Raw genomic sequence first — 25,946 nt, 5'->3', positions numbered from 1 at the left:
TTCAAATTCTGACTTTATTTATATAAACAATCCATGTCTCATCAGAAAATGGAAAGTCTTCACGGCATCAAAAAAGGAGCACATGTCAGTATATTTATTTTTAATTTAATATTTTTAAGAGCTTTGTTAAGATAAGGACTTTTCATTTTATAAAAATTGAACAAACCAAAAAGTACTCCTTCTAACAAATCTTAATGTTAGAGACGATGTTATCAGTTATGAATGTTGACATTTCTTTCCCTAAGAAATCTGCATGAGCCCAATGCCAAAATAAGTTTAACTGAGTTTCTGGTTGACAGCTAAAGCTGTAGTCTACTGATGTTATACTTATAGCTTATATTCTTTTGACTGGCTTTGGCTATTCTGATTACCAAGGCTGTGACACAAGGGTTGTTGTTGAACTCACTGCAATCTCAAGGATGTTGACATACAGTATATTTAAGAATTATAAAGTATATTAACCACATACAGTATTTAATAATTATTATACAGTATATTCAGTAAGCATATTATTCAACTTTCAGCTCAGCACTAAACACGCACTACATCTTATAAAAACATCAATGACAACTTAATAAACCATATTTGCATGTGCATTACATTCAAGTCAAATAACTGAGGATAAAACAGCTGGTGTACTTTAAACATTTAAAATCATTTGTAATAGTGTCCACTTCCTCCTCACTTTCAGTGCACTTAAAGAATATAATTAAATTGTTTTTAGCATTCACAGCATGGAAATAACATAAAAACAGCAATATCAGTCACAACTATGTTGGCCTTGATAAGAAAATAAACATACACAGTTATATGTAAATTTTATAAAGGAGTTTGCGTCATCTTGATAGTGCACAGTCTGGGTGGTGCCCCAGGTCAGCGAGGTGCACAGCAAACTCAGAGTGCCAGTCTCTGTCAAAGATCGCCCTGAGCTGGCTCTGCAGGGCCTCGGTCTTCCATACAGGGTGAGGAGCATGCTGGGAAATCACCAGACCCACTCCAGCTGTGGTCTCAAAGTAGTCACCTGACCAATTGGAGGTACCTGAGGAACAGCGTTACTGGTCAATTATTAACCAGTTCACACGCAACAAACTGACTCCTCAACACATGAAGAATTTTAGTGAGTTTAAACTGTTATTCTGTTACTCACCAATGTAGGCTACCTTATCAGTCACCATGTATTTATTGTGGTTGACTCTGGAATATGGAATATCAGACTGGTTTCCCACAGGCACAATGTACAATTTCTGAAAAAAAAAAAAGAATGATATGCAATTTAAAAATAAATAAATAAATTCGGTGGCAAAAACGTGTTTATCTCGTGTTGTTTCTTACTATTTGGATGCTGATATCATGGTGAGGGCTGTCCATTGAGGCTAGAGACTGAAGGAAGGGCAGCATGGCTGGATCAGAGTCCTGCCCACAGCTGATCAGCATCCGGATCTCAACCTTCCTCTCGAATGCGGCCACTCTGATGGCATCGTCAATGAATGGCCAGTATCTGTTCAATTTAAGAATCCAGAGTGAAGAAATAAAGCAAGAGGTGAACAGTCTGACGGAGACAAATGGCTTCAAATGAGGGGGAGGTTCACCTCCGAGGCTTTTCAAAGCGCGTGGTGGGGAAGTACTCCATGACGGCTATATCGATATAGTGTTGGGCCTCCGAGATGATCGAGAGGATAGCCTCAAGGTCCTGTGTCCTTGATGGAGGACAGAATGATGGTGGAGAACCCTGGGGTGAAACGAAAATATGGAATAATAACACCACCAAAAACAACTAAAACATTTGAGTCAGGTTGTTCTAGGCAAAGTAGTAGCACACACACTGTACAGTCGCTTCTCTGTAAATAGAGATCAGAATAACAGTGACCCGTAAAAAAGAATTGAAGCCTAATACAAAGGAACTCACTGCAAGGTAAAGCCTGCTGGAGACATTATCCGTTTTCACCAGCAGGGGGTGATATTTGTTGATGTCCGTGTCGTACTCTGCAGGCCAGGGCTGAGGCAGGGAGCTGTTGGATTGTCCCATCACCCAGTAAGACTGGAAAATCTTATGGAGGTCCTTTGCTAGACTGGAGCAGTTGTAGACAACTACTCCCAGTTCCTTCACCTACAGACAAAGGTGAATCATGAAATTGTCAGTCAGTGTTACAAGGTTTCATATAAGCATCGGTTACCTGTGTGAGAGCCCTCCAGTCCATGTTGGCGCTTCCGATAAACACATGTTTTCTATCAACAATCCAGAACTTGCTGTGCATGACGCCCCTCGTCAAGCGGCCAAAGTTCACCTTCCTCACCTGAATCCCTAAGACAGAAGAGCAGAGCTCAAAGAAGGTGGCAGATCAAAACGTATTGCAGTGAATGTATAGAACAAGAACAGGGCAGTCACTTCCAAACCTTTCTGTTTTAAGATCTTTAAATCTGTGGAGTTTGTGTTAACGCTGGGAATGCTCGTCACCACTCGGACAGATACATTTCTGGAGGGCAACTCTTCAAGTTCTTTCAGGATGTCCCGTCCCTGCCGAGGACAGACTGAAAGCGTTAAAGGCCCCTTTTCTCCCAAGCACACCAAGATATTCAATTGTGTTTCTTCATGTTTCTATGCGTTTTAGCTGACAACTCACAGGTATGTCAGAGGAAGAGTTAACATTGATGTCTTCCCCAGTTAAAGTCCAGTAGAAAGAGGCCACATCCACTTGGTGTGTTGCCATTGAGATAAGATCTTTCCAGACCTTTTCCAGAGGGACGCCAAGCGTTACATTGGCTTTATATTTCACATGTTGAGGGATGCTCTCCACCAGGGCCATGCTAAGAGATGAACAAAGACATCTGCTGAGGGAAATCTCTTTAAAGAGAAAATTAAGTTATAACTTAGGGAGAAAATTAATCATTCAGTCAATAGATGTAAAGTGAGCTACTGTGGAAGAGTTTTAGGCAGATGTGGAAAAAAGTATGTAAAGGAAGAATGCTTTCAAAAGCAGACATGTTAATAGATTATAGTTAGGCCTCTCAATTGCAAAGTACTCACCAAAGCAATGTTATAAAGAGGAAGTTTTATCAAAACAACTGATAAGTCCCTAGTGGCCATTAAAAGCACACCAGTGTTTACAGACTTTGATCCGCTTCAGTGGGATGATTACCTGCACTGGTCCGTAGAGGAATTGCCACCACCAGCTTCCCCGGGAAGAGTCTCATGATCTTTGGGTTCTGGTGGTCTTTCCAGTACAGCGATGGCAAGCAAGATCCCCAGGACGGTCAGACAGCCCAAAACCACAGCTAATGTCACACAGCTGGTCGACCTCTAACAGCGTGAAGTTTAACAGAAAAACAAGTCCAACAATAAGAACAATGTTTTCACACAAACCACAATGAATAACTTGGTGAATATTTGGCGCAGTCCTACCGCTTTGTTTGAAACAGAACTGTCATGAAGGCGTTCATACATAGAGGTCATTTTCCCTTTTGAGTGCCTATTAAAGTTCAAAAGCAGAAAATTGTTCTCAGACGAAGAACCACTTTGAGAGCTTATAATTCTGACCACACTAATGACAGAATTAACAAGTTAGCAGTTTGAATGGTTTCAATCGTAAAGTTTGGTTTTCAAGCTATTGAAAGCAAAAGCAACTTACAAAGTTGAAAAAATTTTTTTCCCTCAAACTTGCCTCCAGCCCTTCAGCTGTCGCTCGAAACTGAGCCGAAGTGATCTCTCTGCTGCAGAGTATATATATCCAGCATGGTTCCTGTTTTCACTTTCATTTCAGGTTTTGAGACATGTTTTTTGCTCAGGAATAGAAAGAGTGTAGTGAGCAAATAGAAGTCATGAAACAAAGAAACTTTGCAAATCAAAATTTATTTGAAAAACCTGAAATCAGCTAATGGATTACACAAACAACCGAACATAAATACCAGCTAACAAGACAGCGATTACAACGGAATCATCCAGGCTGAAAGGAGGGAACAAATTGAATATCAAAGGGGGGGGGGGGGGGGGGACATTTGACAAACAAGAATTACAATTCAGCTCTCAAACCTGCTGTAGCTTTGTAGCTGAGTAAAGTAAAGGGGAAATACTATACCATAGAAGAAGAATAGCAGCAACACTCTGAGCAAGAGGAGCCAGAAGGGCAAACATTCAATTTCTGCTTCAGTTTGTAAACCACCACTGTGGCTGCATGGAACACACACACACACACACACACACACACACACACACACACACAGCTCTGTGGCACATATAGGTACTTCCCAATTACCATCACATGTACAAGTCGGGACTGGGTGAGGGAAACTTGCTGGTATACTGGGTCACGTTCTTTCCTGCTTCTTCAAATGTTTACAATCTTTGGCAGTAAAGGCTTTCAGTTTGCAGCTTATCAGGTGGAGGGGAGAATTTTGTACTACATTAGTGCAAAAAGACATGGTTGAGAGGTAATTTGTAGGACATATAAATATCTTTATACATTTGCATACTGAAAAACAGAATGTCACAAACTCATTATCAGACTTACAGTTTCAAACAATTGACCACATCAACGTAAATGCTAAAATTACTTCTCCTGTCATGTGAGGACCTATCAGAAGGGACTTTGTGACTTGAGAGACTAGAGGAAATATCAGATCTTGAGCATATGGAGGGGTTTGGGTGTGGTGTGAGGAGCTCAGCACACACACAGATAAAGGAGTCCTAGCAGTTGTGCTCCTCAGACATGGACACAAGACAATAGTCAAGTTTCAATTCCCCTTGGCTTTGTTTGAAAAATAAAAAATACCTTTCAGAAGGTAGAGGAGCCAGGAATGCTTGAAAATTCGTTTTCTAGCCAACTTGAGTTTGTGGTTGCTGGGTAACTAAACTATGGGCCGATTCCCTCTTACCATTTGGCTCACACATTCCTGAGGGATTTTCATCTCCACTTGGACAAAATATAAAGTCCATGTACTGAGGAGGGCCTGGACAGAGTCTCTACCCTGGGAAATGTTAACAGAATAAATACAAAAGAAACTGGCTGGTAGCAACTGTGTAATATAACATTACTGGTCTGGCACTAGAGTCCACCAACTCTCCCAAAGTCATGTTGTCTCGGTTACAGCGTCTCACAAAAGACCCCTAATAAATACTTTACATTCTTTGATAAATCTGGTCCACAAAGACAAAAACTTGGAACACAACACATAAGGAAAGGTAGTGGGTTTACTGTGGATACAAGTACACCAGATCTGCATCGTGTTACTGCAGTTCTTTCTACCCAAAACAAATACCCATCAACTAATATTTCCTCAAAAATGTGATTTGTCACTAAACATAAAAATATTAACAAATTCTCCTGAGATGATTATGCTCAGGCTGTTTTTTTATACTTTTTTTATACTAATAAACCAAGTAAGTACAATGAACTTTTAAATGTTGGTCATATCATTGGCAAATAAAGAGGTCAACCTTTAACACACAGAGAATCAAGTATAGTTTCGAGGCCTGTCAGAGGTGAAGGGGAGATTTACTGAAGTATTTTGGTACTTCCTTAAATCATCACCTCATATGTAGCCCTCTCACTGAGCATATTTTAACGGTGTTTAGTAGAGGCTTCACTGTGAATTACACCCCTGTGTAGGTGTATAGTGCAGTAGTGTGTATGTTTGGATATACAGGAGGCTACAGTTCTGCGTTTCACTTCCTCCCTCCTGGTTTCATTGTGTGCACAATGGTCCGACACCTGGGTTTGTGGTGGAACAGCAGAAGTTCAGCACTTGTGTAACATCTCACACCAAATAGCCCTCTCTGAGATCGTCTGGTGTCACAGCTGCTCTCCTGATGCTCTCACTGGGCCTCAGGCCGCCACCCCGTTTGGAGGCAGAGTGGACTGTTCTGAAGTCTCGTGAGGTGGGAGGTCTGGAGGGACGAACTCCAGACGAGGAGGAGACCAAAGAGGCTGAGGCCTTGGATGCTTCAGGCTGGTCATTGGGCTCCATGACTGTGTTAATGACTGGGGGGGGGGGGGGTTCATGATACAAAAAGTAGTATGAAGATTATTTATGATTTTTAAATCATTTGTATTTATCTTATAAATATTATTATTACAATAATCTGATTGAAAGTTGAAGAGAGCAGATGGTTAATTGTGGTTTTAAACTATTCTTTATCGTCAGAATATGACTAACACTTGACAAACAGTGGATCACTTAACAAATCTGAGGTGGAACATTCAAAATAATGATAAAAAATTTTTTTCAACAAATATGCACGAGTAACATTAAGTAAAATCTATTTTCAGTCCCTTTTCCTCAATAAAATAAATCTTAATAGAAAAAGTGCTAATTCGTTCGTGATTCAAATGAATTAAATAATTGATTGAACATTTGTTATATTGTTAATGAAGAAAATTATACTGCAAAAATTATCATTAGTTTTATTGCCCGGGCCTAGTGTCCAGCTGACTCACCCTCAAGTTGTCGTTGAACTCTCCTGAGTTCTTTCAAGATAGACGTGATTTCCTGAAACACACATACAACTTAGTTCAGACATATATAATTATTTAGCATACAATTAACTTGAATGAGTGTAGACTGAAAATACACACACCTGCTCTTATTTAGATATGGAATTGTTTGTGTTTTAATATAATTTGATGGGAGTCTTATATTGATGTTTTTATGTTGTACATGAGTTTTTGGAACCGAATTGAATATTGACAAAATATCAGTCACCCACCTTGTTGGAGGTTTTGACAACAGGAAAATTATTGTCAGAATTAACCTTGGTCTCAATTTCTTCCCAGATATCCATCTTGCCCTGGAACAGTACCCTGCGTGCAGAATGTCAAATTCCGTCAGAAAGTGGACTTCTTACAGTGTTCTTTAAAAAAAAGGAACAATCAACATTTTTATGTCAAAACATTGTTGATTTAGTCTGGAGAGTGCAAGACCCTCATGATCCTATATTTCTTCTTTGATATCTTAGGTTTTTTGGTTGGAACAAATTGTGGCTGCATCTTGTTTAACTCCAGTGGTTTTATGGGCATCTAATCTATTCAGAAGGTTCAGATCTGTGGTCTTCTCAGTCCGATATTGTCAGACTATACATCTGTGTGCTGACTCATGCAGTTACACAAGTTTAATAAGATTATTGGCTCAGTGCAGTCTGGTTGTCAGGCAGGATCAATAGTTTTTCATCAACCCAGATTAAGCATGGGGATAAAAGATGTTTATATAAGTGCTCCTGATGTGTGTTTTGTTATAATCTTACTTAATTTTGTCAGCAAGTTGCTCAGTGTTTTCTCTTATGGTCATGATGATCTGAGACACAGGATTTAGCATCAGAATGTCCACAATGACCTGGAGACAAAGAAAAAATACTTTCTAACGATCCCAAGGCTAGCATGACAGAGGTTTTGAAAATAAGGTGAAGTGGCATATTGGGTCAGACCTCGTCTTTGCTACGAGCTTGCGGCCTGCAGTTCTGTTCATGGTCACTCAAGCTTTGGTCAAGGTCCCTTGTAGATGTAGAACTTGGTGGGACTCTCTGGTAGTTTAATCCAGCCTCTGGAATATGATGAACGAGCTGGAACACAATCAAGGTGTTAGAAATTGATGTTACAGTTTAAGACCGACAGAGAGACAGTTAGTCCCTTTTGGCTAATGTGTTAAACAAGGTAAAGCGATATAACCATTACGTACTGTTCTATACCAACCAAAAGCGATGGATTTCATTTGACCATTTAGGAAATTTTAAAAGACGTCATGTTACATAACTGCAGCAGATCTGGATAGCCAAAGTACAACACTGTACTATACAAGAACTTCCAACAAAAGCACTGCGAAACACTTCCTCTTTCAACAAAAGAGTGTTTGTGATAAAAAAGGACCAAAAAAAAAAAAAAAAGAAAAAAAGATACCGCACAGTGTGTTAGACTAAGCAGCCCTCAGAAAAACGTTTAATGTACCTGTTCGTGAGTGGTCACTGTGGAGACGGGCGCATTGCTCTCCACTCCAGGGTTTTGTAGCTCACCATCACCTGCCACGTCATGGATCTCTCGAGCCAATATAGCTAGGTCTTTAGCGAGGTCTTGACTCAACCTAGCAGGGCGGGAAATATGGCTGACAGAAATAAGAATTCTTTTTATATACATTTACATTACTTTCCTCTGAGTCCTTGATCTCTTTAGGACCTGTGCGCAGATGTTCCATAACAGAATAGATTGACTGAAATGTTCCAGGAAAGGCAGCAGCTGATATCATTCACATAATAACCTTAAAAGTATTTTAACACAATGTGACCATATACACACCACCACTGCTAAGGTCCTCTGTTTCGGAAATTAGAAACGATATACATATCAGAACATCCTGGTGTTCTGTGTGCTACTGCAGCAATTTAACTCAATCAAGATCACTTATTTAATGTGGTATTGGCTTCCTAGTTATTAGCCTTAATGGAAAAATGCAGTACATAAATGCTAAATGCTGTATGTGTGAAACAGTCTTTCGTGTCAGTAAGGCTATAGTAGCACATCAGTTTAACCTTTGAAAATCATTTTAGCATGCAAAAACAAGAACTAACCAACCAATAAATAACTCAGTTCGTAATGTTCCTTACCGTGCTATCTCTGCACTGTGGTTGGACCAATTGTGGAACGTGTCTCCCTCATGGTTCTCCTCCTCAGAATCTCTGCTGTGGGGCTTCGGACGCAGGGCGACCACCGGCTGAGGCCGAGGGCGATTACGCGGGCTATGGGAAGCTGAGGAAGGTTGGGAGCGTTTGTGTTTAGGAGTGCTCTGGTTTGAGTCATACTCCTCGTCTGAGGTAGAGGTATAGTCAGAGCCTTTCTGTCGTCTCCTGGAGTCTTGGCGTCGTGAATTGGTTTGAGTTTGAGGACGGAGGATAGAGAAGTTGGGAAAGAGAAATGAGATACCATCAAAGAATTAAGGCAAGAAAAACACCACCAAGTTGTCACCAAAATCCTCCCCAAAACGAGAGAAAAGTTGCTATGGAAGTGCTCATTTATACAGCTAAATTTTATCAGAAAGATGACTCAGTTTTCCCCCCCAGATTCAACATAATTTATTTACAGACATGAGAAATTGACTTCCACAGTACAGCAGCTGAGTACCAGACAGAGGAGACGGTGTTGTGTAGAATAAGGAATTTTGTACATGGTACTCAAAAACTACCATAAACTGCAAATAAAGTACAATCTCATTTTAAAACCACGCAAGTGCAAACACAAAGCGCCCAAGCAGGTCTTGGGCGCGAGGACTACATAGGCGTCTTCAAGTGCACTTGCTATTTTGGTTCAAATATGTGCAGCAGCGCAACGTGGAAAAGAGCTGGCTGAAGGGGAATATAGATCAGAGGGGGTGGTGATTAATAAATACACTCCCAGCCAGCCACGTCACTTGTCTCACAGCTCTCCAACAGCTATGACAATTACAATGACAACAATAGCTCAACATATGAAGAATCCTCTGCGCCAGGAAATCATGTTGTGTGGAAGGTGCAGAGCAGCACCATGTGAACACACAGCACCCACAAGTCTGCAGTTATTTTAGCAGTTAATTAGTACAATGACGATAGAAAATATAAATAACAGCATCAATCTGACGCTATTCAAGTAATAATTCTGCTCAATCCTTTGCAAATGCAGACATCATAACTTATGTTACACAGCAGCTTGTGCTTCCTAATGCATTTCAAGAATAAAACATGAAGAGTTGCAAAAGGAAGATCTGATGCACAGGATTAATGAGCTCAGGTTATCCGATGTCGCTCACATAAACAGGCAGAATTATAGCGGTCCTAAAGTGTGTAGAGGTTAATGTGTGGTAATTCTGTAGCAGCCTGGTGTCTTTGCATATGATTTAAGCACAGTAAACGCTGTGGCACTGCGCCCTGACGCGGCACATCTTTTATCAAGAGGCTACAGATTTTGTCCTGCCACCTTGAGATGGCTGCAGGTATTTAATAAACTGATCGAGAAGCTCTTCATACAGCAAAAGACAACAAAGACTTAATGGCCTGGTTTCTGCTCATTTGTTTCAAGTATGTAAGTGGCAGCTGAATGACGTTGCACCAGAAACATCCATGGTACTGAGACGCCAAATGTTATTGCATTGCCTCATTTGAATGAACGTCCCCTCCACAGACAGAAAAGAAGAATTTCAAGGACAGGAAAACACAGCCCTGAATGTTGGTGTTATTGATGTAAGTGAAAGTCCAGAATCAGTTCCCCAGAGAACCCAGGTGTTATTTCCTGAAATACACCGCATATAAACTATAAATGTATAAAACCAATTCACCACTGTGATTGATTAACAGACGTCTATTGCTTCCAATTCAGGCACACTGATGTCATTTCTTTTCAATGGTTTGACTAAAACAGGAGTAAATGGTTATACCAGTAAAGATCACCTCATCTTACACTCAATGAAACAGGTATGTGTTAGTGTCTGTGTTATACTCACTTGTGGTGCTGCTGGCATATTTGGCACTGTTTGAACGTCCGCGAGTTATTGGTGTCATGTTGAGTGCTGTTTTCTGGGGCTTTTCTACAGGCTTCGTCCCCGGAGCAGAGGCCCTTCGAACTGAGCTGGCGCCTGACTCTGTGCTGCGGTTGGAGAATCCTGTGCTCCTGCCGGTCCACTGTGGGGTGGAAGAGGACTCTGTGTCACTGGGTGTGTTGAAAGAGCTTGTCCGCTTGCGGGGCATCGCTAACATATCCAGTCTGGAGAGTTTCTTGGTTTCCTGGGGTTGCTTAGCTGGGGCACTGCCTGCCTCCTGGGACGGCCTGTCTGTCTCTGGGCCTTCGTTGTCTGAAGCTTCTCCCAGACGAGCCCGACGGAGCATGGATGCTCTAGTGGGTCTTGGAGCTAACAAGCTGTTGGTGCGACTCAAGGCCTGGGACACTCTGGTGGTCTTAGCGTCATCCTTCTGAAGGGGCACTGTGTATTTTTTGCGGGTTTGGTGGTTGTTCGAGTCCTGATCAGAGTATGGTAAGCTCTGAGGGTCGTCACTTAGGTCTGTGGAGCCACATTTCCCAATGCTACGTCTTAGTCCAACTGGTCTCCTGACAGACTCAGTCCTATTGTTGCGGTCTGCTTCCTGAGACCACCGTTTTTCTGATGAAGTGGACTGGCGACGAGAGTCCTGACTTACTATACTGGCTGAAGACCTCTCCCTATGGAGACCACTAACAGAAGGTTTTTTAGTCACTGTGTTTGGCCTGGTCGTATTGCTATGGTGGCTGACTGTGCTGGAGGTATCCACATCAGACTCCCCAGAAAGAGAGTCCGCTATTGGAGACGGTGTGGTTTCTGATTGTCCTGCTTGGAGTTTGGCCTCCAGAACAGCCAGAACATTCTCTGTCTCTTTGAGGTAAGCATGAGTGTCCTGATTGCAGACCCCCTGGAACGATTCAGGGTCAGGGTCTCTCTGAAAAGGCTGGCTAGAGATGTTGGGCAATCTGCCACTGCTAGGCTGCTCCTTGGTGAAGCTCTCCTGTCTGATTAATGGGGATACCGTGCCCTCTTTGGACTCTGGACTCCCCGAGCCCAGGACAGAAACAGACACATTGGGCTTAACCTTTCCACAGTCCTGGTTACTTCTCAGTTTAGTCAGGGTAGCTGTTGAGAAAGTTTTTGTTATTTGTTTTCTTTCAGTCTTAGGAGAGCTGGGTTTTGAGCCTCCAGCTTCAAGTTTGGACACGGACTCCTCTGACCCGATGTAAAATGATGTAGACTTGGCTGGGAGTCTGTTTTTGTCCTCATTTTTCTTTTCTTCTGTGTCTGACAGTGGCCTCCTCCTTTGCTCTATGATGGAACCATCATCTGACCTGCTGGTGTCACTCAGGCTGTCAGGTTCTACATCGTCCTGCACCGATAACCTGTGAAGGCCATCCTGAGACCTGGGGGCCATCAAGCTATTCTCTTCTACATCAAATGTTGAATGTGGGTCATAATGGACATGAATGCTGGGAGTTGGAACGTCACTCTTCTCCCCCAGTGGTACCTGGGGCAGGACTCGCCGAGCTCTTGAACCACTGGAGTCAGTGCTGTTGTTGTGTCGGCTGAGCGTGGCCTTGTGGATTATTGTGTCTCGGGCTGAAGTGAAAACAGTTTTAATGCATATTAACCACACATAGTGAAACTGATTATCATTCATATTCATCAGGGTGTCTCATTATCATTTCAAATAGACTCATGTCTCATCAGGTGGCTTACCCCCTCCTGACAGCTCCATCTGGGAAGGGATGTCAAAGAGCCCAGACGAAGGGCCAGATTCTGTGTAGCTGTCTGCCAGGCTGGCCCAGCAAGACATCCATTTAGGTGCTCCCTGTAACACTGCACCTGCTGGCTGACCCTGCGTGGTATAACATACAACTTATTCAATATCTTTTAAAATAGATAGAAGATGAAACATTCTCAAAAAATGTTTTAATTATTTGATTTCTTTAGTAGGAAACAGTTACTGTGACAAACAAAAGAAGATACCGTACAATCTGTTGCATGAGTAAATATGTAGTATAATAAATTTATAAAAACATGAATTTGTCTCCTTATATTTGGTTAGAAAGAAAAAATACAATACAATGTAGAACCCAGAACCTGTGAGGAAAGAAGAGGCAAATCTAGAATTATAACAACAAAGAGATAACACCAAAAAAAGAGAAGAAACCCCAAGAAGGCAAATCAAGTCAGTGATTCATCGAGATTTGTGCAGTTATGGTTCACTGTATCTACAGATTAATTATTTAATTGTCTTTAGAAAAAGGTGGTAAAATGATGTCCCACCACGAGCAGGAGGGTTTACCTTTACCAGACTCTGTCCCTGTTCTGGAGCTGGGCTCAACTCCCCGCAGCTACTCTGCCTATGCTGCTCCCTGCTCTGATCAGTAACAGGACTAAATGCTGATGATGTTTCTGCTTCACTCTGGTTGGTTTGCTCTGGGCTCTCAAAAACACCAAACACCTGTCAGGAACAAAGCAGTGCAACTGGATAAGTGCAGGAATGCAGAAAGTGGAACTGCAAAGGCCCATGGCTCATTCTGAGGGCACTGTTGAATTGCGAAGCAAGCAGAATAAGTTAAGTACTATTTTTTGTGATTATTAGCCCTAGCAACTTCTCCTATAATAGAAATTAAAGGGAGAAAAACTTGCCTGGTCAATCTTGCTGCGTGCCTCTTCTAGCTCTCCATCTTGAACATCTGCTTCAATGGTGTAGGTTCCTGCGTCACTCAGACTGTCATCCTCTTCGTTTTTGGGGCAGACATGGGGACTGTTCACTTCCACACTCTGAGAAGTCAGAGGCATTACAGGAGCCTTGAGGGGGACAGGCTGGTGGATGGGAGAGGAAGTCTGTGGCTGGTAGTGAGAGTTAGATGGAGGGGGACTAGTGTGGGATATTACCACTCTCTCCACTTTAGCAGCTGTAGGGGGACTAGATGCATTTTTCTTCCAGCTGGAGGAAGCAGACTGCTTTGTTTGTTTGAGCAATTCAGCAGTAAATTCCTGGGCGAGTTTGGATCTCCGTCCCACACTGCTAAAGGGCCTTACAGATACAGATGATGAAGAGCGAGAGGAAAAACTGGTGGTGCTGATCCGGTCCTCTGTCTTCTCCCTTCGTAGAGAGCCAGCTCTTTGGGGGCCAGTGGAAGCAGAGCCTCTCAAGGGGACAGTGTATCGTTGGGTTGGGGGAGTGCCGGTGGTTGGAGACGGGACTTGTCTCTCCGTTGTTGGGCTTGAGCTCTTCCTCCCCTTCTCCTGCTGGACCTTGAGGCCTGGGGGCTCAGGTGGGGATGTGTTATTGGTGAAGGGCTGGGAGCCCTTTTTTCTTGGATTATCAAAGAATTCAATGACAAAGGCTTGGTGAGGCTCAGCCTTGCCGAGACTGGATAGAGACTGAGACTCTGGAGGAGAGTAGGACAAGGGCTCCTCGGAGACAGGGGAGGCAAAGCGTTGTGGCGGGGACGCTCTCAGTGGTTTTGGAGCATCCTCGGACCCAATCCAAGGTTCTGATTGGAAGAAATCATTTCCATTGATTGCAGGGTCTCCTGAATCACTGTGAGTGCCGTCTTTGCAGTGGTTTGCTGATGATTATAAGATTACAAGTTAAAATGTTAACACATTATTGCAATCAAAGCCAGTGTCATTAAAAAGAAACATACTTTGTATAAGGACTCACCCTTTGTGATCTTCAATGATGGGTCACTGTTTGTGCTATGTACGTCTTCAGACTGTGACCGCCTCCTCATCATGCTAGCGTTGCTTTGGACCAGCCAATCAGCAACTTTGCTTTGTGCTGACATCACCTCGATGGGTGCGGTGGCAACCTCTGCGGAAGGTAGTTTGCACTGCTGGCGTAAAGAAAACTTTGTCACGTGGTCCTTGATCTTCATTTTTCCTGGCATGCATTCATCAAATTCAATGGTGAAGGAGGCATGGCTTTGGACCACAGGAGGGGTAGGGGTGGAGGAGACAAACTCAGTGGGATCTGGAGTGTCCTTTGTTGGAACCTCGTGAACCTGCGACTCGGGTTTCTTTGCTGGGCGCAACAGAAATTCCTTTGTTGGGATCTCAAAGTAGCTGGGCTCCCGGCGGTAGGAGAAGACGGACTTGGTGTGACTGTCGGACAGAGAACCGTTGACCTCATGTCTGGACACATCTTTAGAAAGCTCTGCTAGCAATGAGAGGGCAGCAAACAGAGATACACAGCAAGCATTAGTGATGGTTTTACATAACCAAGTGATCAAATTACTATAGAAAGAATACCATTTTGACATTAACATTTGAAATCTATTATTGAGTTCCTCTCCAAGCTCACAATTATAGCTACTGTAGCTGAAAGCGAGATAAGATGATTGGGATCTCACTGTCGCACAATCCCTGAAAGTGGGAGCCACAAACACCACAAAGATTCCAGCTGTTAGACTGAGAAAACAAATCTGCCAGTTGGTCTTTGGGTGCCAGTTGGATGTGGCCAAATATCACTTTAGGAGCTCAGAGTGGAGCAGAGGGTAGCTGAGCGGGAATAATCTGTTTCAGCCTGGGCAACATGAGGCAAACAATCACCCCTCCTCCCTCAGCTTTGAGGGTCATAATCCATCACGAGGCACAAAGGCACTGCCCACTGGCCTGGCATGGTATGGCCTGGCTAACAGTCCACAACTGCCAGCCAGAGGCCCGCCTTGGACTTAACACTATCCATCTCTCAGTGACCCACAAAGGGCATCAGATAGCAGTGCCATAGAAAAACATGTCATTACAAATTAGCATCTAATTCACAGATGTAGCAAGAGCCAATACAATTACGGTACAAATGTACAAAAGTACATTTTGCTTTAAAGATGTAAACACATCAATTAAGTCTGTGGCTTCCACACATATTAGTAAAAATATTAGACAATATCTGACCTGGAGACTCCTGTCCTGCTAGTTTTCCACCTCTGTTTTCCTTTTTGTTGGCTGGGTCCTCATCCTCTCCCCACCAGGACGGTTGGCCATAGAGGGGAGTAGGTTTGGATATCGGAGAATCTGTGGCAGAGACTAACAAACAAACACAGACAAACAAACACTATAAGGCATATGGATACACTCAGGCACGGGGAGGAATTGGAGGAAAGAACAAAGTGCCAAACGAAGAACTGAGTTTATCCAGCCTATTGTATTTATAAGGCATTGATTTTATGTTAGTCGCATGATAAAACAATGTTCTGTCTGAGCTTGGTCCTGCAATAAACAAAATGCTTATCATTATTGGAGCTCAGAAGGACCGATTGTTACAATACCAGTAGCTGCTGAACATATTACCATTACACAGAGAGAACAGAGATGTTAAACTGTGATACACACTGTCTGTCACGAAGCCACCAGAAACATAATACTCATTGGGTGAATAGGGACAAAACTAATCCTAATCTTCAAACAAAAAACAGGATATAATACAGGATGTAAGATAACAACTACATCTTAAGTTAAGCTTCTTGTAGACAGTGACACTCGTTTGCACATTGTACTCTATAGAGTATATTATAGTCTGTATATACTCCCTACAGTTACAGGGCAGGGAATGAGGGTCATTTCCCTATTGCTATTTCAGGACTGGTGTTTAGCCGCTGGTTTGCCAGTCCACACACCAGCCTATATAACACTAATCAGATAATCTAGATGCCACTTGTCGGCTTGATACATAGGCTAAACAAGCTCTGTGGATTTAAATGTGAAGGCCTCACAATTCTAAGCATCAACAGCACTTCACCACTGTTGCCTTGGACACACACAATAAGACATCAACACAGTGACGGGAGAGGCAGAGGGGCATGTTACTAATTCCTTTTCCCTTACCCAATGCTCTGCTTTTAGCTAAAGCGTGTCTGAGTGTCTGAACTTCAGTGGACTAAGCACAGCACAGAGTTATATTAATGTTGTTTTAAAGACAATCAAAAGTGCAAGGTAAAATAAAATTGTATTCAAGTTCAGAGACTGTCGGTAATTATGATCCTTTTAAGTTCTTTGGGACATGAAAAAGCATGAATAGTTACATAGCAGACCCAGAATAACCTACGTTTTAAACAGTACAGTAATGTACAGTAGTACATTAAAATAATCTGCTAAAATCCATTTCTGTTTGTCCTGAATATGAGGCCTCATGAAAAGTTGAATTCCTAAATAGGTACTAGATTTAGCCTAATTAAAACATCTTATTACGGAAAAACTTGAACAACATCATAAGTCACTACATGAAAAACTAGAAAAAAAAAAAAAAAAAAAAAGAGGAGATCAAACACTGACATTTTAAATCATGTAATGCTGACATGTATCAGGGAACATGTGAACCATCATCATCATTCCCCTTAAGCAAATACTAAATAGCCGTGGGTCCTGGCAGAGAAAAGGAGGCCTGATTGAGTCACTGTACAAGTGAAGTGTCCTGCCCTGCAGACAGCTGGAAGACTGGACACACCATATCCTACACAGCTGCAGGGGGAAACAAGCAAGAGCACACAGAGGGGAAAAAAAACAAAAAAAAAACAAAATCTATAGACAAATCTATACACAGCTCTCTCAGCACTCTATAAGTGACAGAATTTGAACACAATTCAGGGTAAACAAAAAGAAAACCTACATTATATCAAGGCCTCCAGTCAAACAAATTCATACCAAGAGAATCAATTTGCATTAAGCCAATAAAAGTATAAACACTAACAGTGTGCTGCTTTCTGTAACATACTGTGAAATAATATCCTTACCTTCTTTTGACTGTACATTTAGTGATGCAGGGGACGCTAGTTTAGTTTATCTCAATGCTGGACTTAGTCACAACAACACAGGGCCCGGCTGCTGTCACACTGCAGGCAGTAACTGTATGCAGTCACAGGTTCACAGGATCGCTGTGGTTATCTAATAGCTGCAGGAGATACAACCATACTCCCATCCCAGTAAGGGACCTCTTACAACGCTCACTAAACGTTTTCCAAAGTTCTGCCATTCAATGACTTATTTGTAAGGCACTCTGAGGGATACAACCCTAGTTCTGGAAAAGTCCTATTTTAAGCACCAGTTGTAGTTTTCTAAGCTCAAAAGGACAATTATGGAGCAGAAAGCACAAGCATTGCTAAATCAACAACAGCTGGAATAGTTTCTGTCAGTGTAAATGAGCCTCTTTTACAAAGTGCTTCTCTTAAACTAACAATTCTCTGACTGTTGAACCGTTTCCTATACTGTGCAACAGGACTTTCTCAGTACAGCTCAGGGCAGGGAGCGCGTGACTCCAATTGGAAATATAAGCAGCAACAAATCCACCACCCCCGCCTACATGGACAGAAGTGCCAACTGGGCACCATAAGCCAAGACACCTTTCTAATTCTTCTACGACACGTGTTGAACCATCATCATGTGTCTGCAGACAGGCATGGCTGACAGAGATAAGACTGCTTGTCCTTAACTCTTCGCCCACATCAAGCTCTTAACTCCTGTATACTCATTCTGCCAACTCCGGGATGTCAAGCTCTATTTTTTTACTGACACCATAGGATTGTAGCATCAGCCTCTCAGCTCACATGGCAGCTTAATCTCACACCAGGGGAGCTCTTAGTAAAAGAAGCGACAGCCGCCTTATCAAGTGATCTACAGTCAAAGTCGTACAGTACATGGAGACACAAAGACTTCCTCTTCCTCGTGTGTGAACAACATGGCATTCAAATCCACTTCAGTTAGAACACTTCCTCCCAGGCCAAAAAAAAAAAAAAACCAATTAACCTGCTTATTTTATCATAAAGCCTTCCGCCTTCCTGCTAATATGATGGAGTTGTTTACCTATGAGAGACTGGGCTTTTCCCTCAGCCCTCTCCTGCAGTTTGACATTAGCAACAGAGCCTTTGCTCTTCTCCGAGCTCTGGAGCTGCTGTTTTTCCTTCGCCTTGGCCTCCAGGGTTTTTATACCAAGCTGCAACTGGCTGGTGTACTTCTCATGCTGCACAAAGAGACAGGAGGGAAGCAGGATGTGAGAAACCTTCTGCCAACAATCAGTACAGATGTAACTGTGCTCAGACATATACAGTAAAAGGAAGAATATCCACTGGGGACTAGTTAGCTCAGCGTTAGCTCCTATTTCTTATTGTTAGCAATGCACATTATTTTCAAAATACATTCATTCATTTACAAAAAAGGAGCATGTTTTACCTGCTGCTTATCATTAAAAGAATTCATGGCAAGCATTTCAGCACATACTGTCAGTAATACTTACTTTAAGTGCTTCCTCTGGGACCTTGTGTTGACTCTTCTCCAGGATATATACATGCGCATGTGCAGGAAGAGTTAAAGTACACAAACATTTTTGTGAAAAGTATAATATAAGATAATAAGTCTATTTATATATTCACCGTTTAGCGCCTGGTTCAGTGACACATCTCATAAAAGTACAGTAATTAGTGAGTACTCTTACTGAATTTCCATTCATGCCTAGTTTTCACCTTGTATCGTAAGGAGGTCAAAAGTATTCTACTGCTTGCAAGAAGTTGGAAAACAGATAAGCAGTCAAGACCTGTTGCAATTCAAACAAGCTCATATCTTCAGCAACTCACTACTTGAAAACATGTAACATCACATGCTACATACTGGTCACTTACAATCCTGGATGGCTCTGTACTCTAAAGGCTTTCCCCCTATTTGCTTAAGAAGTTTCTAAGTTACACTATTCATGAATTTCTGCTCTGGGGGTCAAAGGGTGCAGGAGACCATAATCCAAAACCCCTGACTGAAAAACCACAGGGGATTAACATGCCGATGGAGTGAAAGACCAAAAAGGGAAAATTAAATGTCAAAAGAATTGTGAGTGAAACAGCTGCCAACCACTGGCTCATTTCAGTGCGGGAAGCTAATCACCAACTTAAACTGCTCCAACTGAAGAACAGAAAGTCTGTATTATGTGAATCACACAGATCCAAATCAGAGAGAAGTCAAACACATGTGACTAAAGTTTAAAAACATAAGTAAAAGGATATCATAGCCAAAGCGAATGACATCAGAGAGCTTGAGGGTGATGTACGTCTGGTCTGGGATTCTTAGGTCATTCACAAATGTCTGCAAAACGGGAAAAAAAACAAAAACACAAGCTCAAATCATTTTCACTGGTCATTGATGAAGTAAATGTGTTGACTCCCAGGTGACAGGCTCTCGTGGCACGTACCCAGATACTGTAAGGTGCTTTGCAATTGGCCCTTTCCCCACTGAAAGTTAATCCATCAGCACATTAAAACTTTGATGAGATTATGTTGTTATGCAATGGCTGTCTCGGCGTTTGTAGAACGACAAACAAACTAAGCACTGTTGCATGTGTTTAGCTTTATCTGGCCATGAAGCAGTTAGACTATCTTCTGCCTAAACTAACAATTGGCGAGACAAAGGATCCCGAGTTTATCATCAGATTGCTATACGTTAAGGAAGATAATGCTCAAAGTGTGCAGAGGGAAGAATGGGGGAGCATATTTTACTCTATACAGACTAAATGAAGATAACTGGGGGAAAACATGTTGGGATTTCAGTTTCAGGTCCTCGCACCGTTCTGCTCTGATTAGTTTGGCTGCAGTTACCAAGGCCAAAAGAAACACTCTGAGAACAATGAACGGTTTCTCCCACTGCTCAACTCTGGATTTCATTGGGATAATGGTGCAATGAAGTGGCAACAGAGCGGTGAGATAGAAAGAGTGGGAAGGGAAGAAAAGGCCAGCAGGAAGATCCAGTCTCCCGATTACCACTGTTTTACCAACCGTTCTCCACTCTGGCACACAGAGAGAGGTAGTTTGTGCTCTGGGAATTGTTGTGGTCGTAAGATTGGAGTCTTCAGGGAGACCAGTGGCTGGCTCCTTTATCACTGTGGGCTGAGGCAGGTAGTCTGACACCACTCACCCCGTTCAAGCTGCCCAGGTCCTTCACCATGTGCTCGTCTGTGTTTGTGTCGTAGTTGATCACAGCGTGCTGTTTGTCCACACTGCGAGACTGCAACACAAGTAAAGCAAAAGTCATTAGGGCTGAAATGACTGGTCGCTTGACAGAAGACTGTTTTGATAATTGATTTTTTCCTCAAGCAAAAACATCAAGCTTTCTATTTATTGAATGTAGGAATCTATTTTCTTCTTCATGCTTCATGTGTGTGTGTGCGCATGTTTCTGAGTGTGTAACCTGGTGAAAGAGCCTTCGCACAAAGTTGCCCCTGACAGCTGGGGCTGTGCGATATGGCCAAAAATGTTATCATGCTAAATAAATCAATGCCGTTTGATATTGATAATTATGACGATAGATGTCAAATCATTATTTCTTTCAAATTTAAAGGCTGATTTTTGCTCCCGAGTAAAAATTGAAGAAACCAGATGGTTAATTGTGTGGATAGACTTTTCTTTACAGTCACAATGAGACAAACTTCATGCCAAACAGCGGATCACTTCACAAATCTGAGGCAGAACATTCAAAACTATAATGATAAAATATTCTTTCAAAAAATATGATCAGTAAATCTTGTTTCAGTCCATTTCCCCTAAACAAACATTAATATCTTAATAAAAATTAAGTGCTAATTTATTTGTGAATCAAATCACTTAAAATCAAACATTTATTGACGATATACTGAACATTTGTTATATTGTTAAGAGGAAAATTACGCTGCGATACTTATTGTTTTATTGCCCAGCCCTACTGACCTTTCAAACACTGCCTTAAAACATAGCTAAAGTTTTCGCTATAAATAATCAGTACATTAAAAGGTTATTTGCAGACCTAAAAGTCATTTTCATGTGTATACTATGATCTTACATTAGACAAAACGTAACATTAGAGAAGAATCAGATTAACCCTCCACTGCAAACGCTACAAACAAGTCTTAAACAGTTCACTAAAAGATGGTCCTCATCTACCAAACTCTGCCTGTGTAGCTCAAGTCGTTGTGCACATAGTCTACGTGCCATTCACCAGAGGAGAAAATGTGCTGACATCCATTAGGCACTAACTGCACAAGTGATTCAGACTCACTCGCTCTTCTCTGCTCATTAGCCACTCTGGGCCTCCTAGTCACATAAATCACAAAGATTGAAGGTGACTGCCAAACTAATTTGCAAAATGACCACCATCCTTCAACAGTCTGTTTACAGGGTTGTCCTAAACTCACCACACCACCTACTAACTGGGAGTTCAGAGGCTGTGTGCATGGTCTGTGTTGGACTATACAACCAGCGGACTTCCACATAACTTCTTGTAAATACTGAAATGCACTGGGTTTATCAGTTAGTTTACCTACTTGATTGGGTTAACTGTGGTGCAGCAGTTAGCTTCACTTTGCCCCCCTTATCACAGAAAATGTTAGTTCTGACTCAAGGAAACAATAACTACACCATTGAGGTAGAGAAAATGCTGTCACTATTATTGTAGGAGGCATACGGTCCAATTACTGCTCATGCAGATAAAGACATTGATCAGACACCAGCTGACATTAAAAGTCCAAACATTCAAGTGGGAGCCCTCAGCTATGCTATGTGATAACTTCACTTCACACTAAATCTCTGGATTTCATGCCAAACAGGATTCTCACGTTACAGACATTCAACTGTGGTTTCAATAGGGAGGGAAAAAATGCATTGAGCTACAAACAGGAAACCAAAAGATTAAAAGAGTTAAAACCAATGTAGAGGAGAAACTGATTGTGTGCCAAGCCAGGAAGCAGTCCCGAGCACTTAAGCAGAGCAGCAGAAAAGTCTGCATCATTTCAGACTGGGAGAAGCTGAGGTTTTTCCTTGATCCGGCGACGCCTAAATGTGGACATGAGCAACTTTTCAATCTAACCGACCTCTGTGGTTGGCACAGCTTTTCTGAGCATAATGCACTGACTAAGGAAAGTATAAACAACTGCTTCAGAGGCAACATTCCTCTTTCACTGGTCTAAATACAGAGTGAGGAGAAAACAGGAGGGAGCGTATTACACAAAGACCACAAAAGAAGATGTGTTTATGACAGATGCTGCATGGAAAAGCAACACAGTGGAAAGCTTTAGCTGTGTTTTAAGGCATTATTTGAAAGGCTGTCAGGGGCAACTTTGTGTGAAGGCACGGTCACCAGGTTACACACTCAGAAACACACACACACACACACACACGCACACTGGTGTTTCACATATCTGTGTGACCAGCTGTCCTGTCAGACATCAGTGAAAAGTAATAAAAAATCATGAGTATTTTTGACAGATTATAGTGAAGACCAGTTGGGGTTCATATGACACGAGAGCGAGTACACACACATTCCCTGTCAGCCTGGCTTATAAAACATACACACCAGTCAACACACCTGCAGCATTAGCTCGCAATCATCCCGGCCCACAAAGATCATCTCCCGTGGCAGCCGGTGGCGTGTGCCAGAGCTGCTGACCAGGAACCATGATGTCACACTCATCTTGGGGCCGCGAGTCAGGATCTTCTTAGCATCCTGGGAAAAGACAACAACAAATAGTCAAAGCACAAAAAGACCCAGACGTCTTTTTCCAGTCAAAAGAAACCTGAGGGTTGAAGGCGTGAACAATTGTGAACTGGCATTAGGGCTGGGCAATAAAACAATAAGGATTTATTGCAATATAATTTTCCTCAATAAAATATAACAAATGTTCAATAAATGTTTGATTTAATTCATCTGAATCATGATCATCTGTTAAGATACTTATTTTGTTGAGGAAAAGGGACTGAAAAAAGATTTTACTTAATGTTGCTGATGCATATTTGTTGAAAAAGATTTTCTCAATTGTTTTGAATGTTCTCCCTTTAGGTTTGTGAAGTGATCCACTGTTTGGTATCAAGTATTTGTCATGCTCTGACCATAAAGAATAGTTTAAAACCACAGGTAACCATCTGGTTTCTTCAACTTGCACTCAGGAGTACAATTTAACCTTTAAACTTAAAAGAAACAATGATTTGACATTTATCATGATAATTATCTATATCGAATGATGAATGAAACTTTTTAATCGTGATAAGATTTTTGGCCACATCACCCAGACCTAACTGGCATTCAGGAAGCATGATCAAAAATCAATAACTGTGTCCCTGAACAATGCAAGGTGTCCTACACAAAGCTGCTGTGGTGAAAGCATCCTTCAGTGTAGAGATCAGCGAGGGGGAAGTTATAATCTCATATAAGCTAGACTTGTTCTTCCAATTCCGGCCTGGCTGTGTTACTATTCAGATAATGCAATTAAATAACCACTTTGAACATACTGTGTGTGTGTGTGTGTGTGTGTGTGTGTGTGTCAGCGAGTCAGCCAGGTTAGGGCCAGACATGTTTCAACAGAGGATTTACAAATGCAAATTTACTTATTAAATTCAAAAGACACAGCAGATGCTTTTTAAAAAAAAAAAAAAAAAAAAGGTCTGTTTAATGAAACATGCAGGGAAACCTGTTGAAAGTGGCACAGGTGAGTAATCAACGTTAGCTAACAGCAACTCAAACTTCCAGCGCTATTTTACTTCCTGTAACCTTTGCTACCTAAACATTGTTGCCACAAATGTATTAGCCAGAAACAGTCTTTATAGCTTAAATTACAACCCATTAATTGTCTCGCAGTGGCAGCACTAATATTCTTTTGAATATTGTTTGAGTCTGTCGGTGACAGTGGGGGTGTTTAGCTAACGTCAGTAAGCCTCCGGGGCTAACGTCAGACCGAAACAAGCTTTTCCCCAACGATTTGCTCCCAACAAGGACAAAACGTTACCTTTAACGCCTTCTCCGTTTTACTCCTAAATGAAGCCAGTGTTTAACGTCCAAAGGCAGATGAAATTCGACAACCGACATGTACAGCGGGAGCACCAGGTAAGGCTAGGCAGGTAAATTTCGTTCACGCCCGCTTCTTCCTGTGGGAATGACAACCAGCCGAAACTGTCCTCCAACGCCTCTTCTGCTGCCGACCCGGTGACGTAGCCTGACAAGTCCAGTCAAAGGGCTTCAGCAGTTTGAGCCGAGAGGTGCGGGCAGGTAGGAGCGCTCACTCTGTTGGTTTTCTGGGTGCAGAAAAACAAGTTACATGCATAAAACATCAATATTAGTATTATTTAGTATTGCTATGTATTTAATACAGACAAATAATATTTGTATGTTATGATTTGTTGTGTTCCAGTGGAGCTTCATTTAAAATTTTGTTTTGGGTAATTAAAGGTAAGTAAAGTACTTGTACTTTAGTAAAATGATAACTTTTTCTTAGTTACTTTCAAGTAAAAGTATCAATACTCTAATAATAAAAAATAATCAATAAATAGTATCATAACTCTAACAACCCTAAAGTAGTTGTGTATTGTAAATACTTTTACTTAATAATAATTTACTTAAAGAACAAAAACAGAAATATTATCAACAAAATGTAAAAAAAAAAATAACAAAAGTGTCTTTACAGGGAGTTATATAATCTTACTGGATTATTATTACTAATGTATAAACATGTAGGCAGCATTTTAATGTTGAAACAGTTCAACGTAAAGCTAATTTTAACTACTTTATCGTAGAGCTAGACTGATAAACTGAAACAGCCAGGCCAATATTATCTTGTTGCAGATATTGCTGTATCAATATGTCGGCCCATAAGTGACAAGAAACTGCAGTACAGAAATGTCAGAATATTTCAATTTCAATTTCAAAACACTTTATTTATCCCCCAGGGGCAGTTGCAAAACATGTTTAAGATCATTTAGAAAGAATGTCATTATGTAGTTTGTGTAACACTACAAGTTTATTTTTCTACTGTAAAATGTGCTCTGTGTATTTCAATCTCAATAAAAATACAAATAAATTCAAAAATATCAATATTGATATCAGCCTGCAGAAGTACAATATTTGTTATAGACTTAAAAACTTTTGGATAATTTATCATATCATTTCAAAGAGAATTTCAATCTGCAAAGTACCTAACATTAACTGTTAGGGCTGCTGCTGCTCAGCAGGCAGAGCGGCTCATCCACTAATCACAGGGTCCTTGGGCGAGACACTGAACCCCAAACTGTCATCAGGGGGCACCTTGCTCGCTGCGAAGGTATGTGTGAACAAAGGTGTGTGTGAAGAAGGTGCGTGTGAAGAAGGTGCGTGTGAACAAAGGTGTGTGTGAAGAAGGTGCGTGTGAACTTTGGTGTGATCAAAATACAAAGTGACATAAAATTTAAATGCATGTTCTTAAGTACAGTACAGTAAATGTGCGTACTTACTACTGTAGGCTATGACAGATTATCTGACAAGGAGCGACAGTTAGCCTTCATCCTCATCTTGTTAATAATATGATGAAAAGATACAAATATGGTAATGTGTCTGACAACGTCGTAACTGGGGAGATTTTAAAATCCGTGCACAGAAAGCTGCTCTCTGTATGGGCTCCAGTAGGAATTTATCCATTACTACAGGTGTAGAGCGCATGCGTAAAGTCTAGAGACTATTTTTGCAGACCGTTCTAGACTTTT

The 25,946-nt window shown here is 41.6% G+C and overlaps 2 protein-coding genes across 6 annotated transcripts; both read right to left on the bottom strand.

The window, feature by feature from the left end:
• Positions 1–79: 79 nt before the first annotated feature.
• On the bottom strand, positions 80–3,751 carry LOC119910550 (5'-3' exonuclease PLD4). 2 transcript variants are annotated; one of them, XM_038729212.1, is made up of 11 exons: positions 3,627–3,751; positions 3,401–3,467; positions 3,138–3,298; positions 2,622–2,805; positions 2,395–2,515; positions 2,175–2,302; positions 1,907–2,107; positions 1,590–1,729; positions 1,333–1,498; positions 1,148–1,244; positions 837–1,039 (listed from the first exon to the last, which is right to left on the bottom strand). In XM_038729212.1, exons 2-11 carry the CDS (start codon positions 3,449–3,451, stop codon positions 837–839), a joined length of 1,452 nt encoding a protein of 483 aa, XP_038585140.1. In that variant the 5' UTR covers positions 3,452–3,467; positions 3,627–3,751. The 2 variants fall into 2 exon arrangements, with proteins under 2 accessions (XP_038585141.1, XP_038585140.1); XM_038729213.1 differs by lacking the exon at positions 3,627–3,751 and having other exon boundaries at positions 80–1,039; positions 3,401–3,451.
• A 77-nt stretch (positions 3,752–3,828) lies between these two features.
• cep170b (centrosomal protein 170B) lies at positions 3,829–24,420 on the bottom strand. Of its 4 annotated transcripts, none has more exons than XM_038729208.1 (19): positions 24,221–24,420; positions 22,807–22,944; positions 20,386–20,475; positions 19,482–19,560; positions 18,725–18,783; positions 18,295–18,451; positions 15,394–15,525; positions 14,165–14,659; positions 13,141–14,069; positions 12,794–12,952; positions 12,205–12,343; positions 10,450–12,084; positions 8,585–8,831; positions 7,932–8,064; positions 7,415–7,549; positions 7,235–7,323; positions 6,701–6,794; positions 6,432–6,483; positions 3,829–5,975 (listed from the first exon to the last, which is right to left on the bottom strand). In XM_038729208.1, exons 2-19 carry the CDS (start codon positions 22,909–22,911, stop codon positions 5,752–5,754), a joined length of 4,953 nt encoding a protein of 1,650 aa, XP_038585136.1. In that variant the 5' UTR covers positions 22,912–22,944; positions 24,221–24,420; the 3' UTR covers positions 3,829–5,751. The 4 variants fall into 4 exon arrangements, with proteins under 4 accessions (XP_038585136.1, XP_038585138.1, XP_038585137.1 ...); XM_038729210.1 differs by having other exon boundaries at positions 8,585–8,726; XM_038729209.1 differs by having other exon boundaries at positions 14,165–14,656; positions 24,221–24,419.
• Between the last annotated feature and the right edge of the window lie 1,526 nt (positions 24,421–25,946).

The sequence above is a fragment of the Micropterus salmoides genome, unplaced genomic scaffold (assembly GCF_014851395.1).
Source record: "Micropterus salmoides isolate LMB-PRFRI ecotype aquatic unplaced genomic scaffold, ASM1485139v1 Ms_hic_scaffold_19, whole genome shotgun sequence".
NCBI lineage: Eukaryota > Metazoa > Chordata > Actinopteri > Centrarchiformes > Centrarchidae > Micropterus > Micropterus salmoides.
This window is presented reverse-complemented; position numbering and strand designations above follow the sequence as displayed.

Excerpts from the sequence above, each read along its gene's own strand:
- LOC119910550 (XM_038729212.1), bottom strand. The coding sequence starts at position 3,451 with ATGACCTCTATGTATGAACGCCTTCATGACAGTTCTGTTTCAAACAAA. Across the intron at positions 2,806-3,137 it reads TCCTCTACGGACCAGTGCAG|CATGGCCCTGGTGGAGAGCA; the intron begins GTAATCATCCCA and ends TTCATCTCTTAG. Across the intron at positions 1,040-1,147 it reads TGATAAGGTAGCCTACATTG|GTACCTCCAATTGGTCAGGT; the intron begins GTGAGTAACAGA and ends GCTGTTCCTCAG.
- cep170b (XM_038729208.1), bottom strand. The coding sequence starts at position 22,911 with ATGAGTGTGACATCATGGTTCCTGGTCAGCAGCTCTGGCACACGCCAC. Across the intron at positions 14,070-14,164 it reads ATCATTGAAGATCACAAAGG|CAAACCACTGCAAAGACGGC; the intron begins GTGAGTCCTTAT and ends TATAATCATCAG. Across the intron at positions 12,344-12,793 it reads AGGGACAGAGTCTGGTAAAG|GGTCAGCCAGCAGGTGCAGT; the intron begins GTAAACCCTCCT and ends TATACCACGCAG.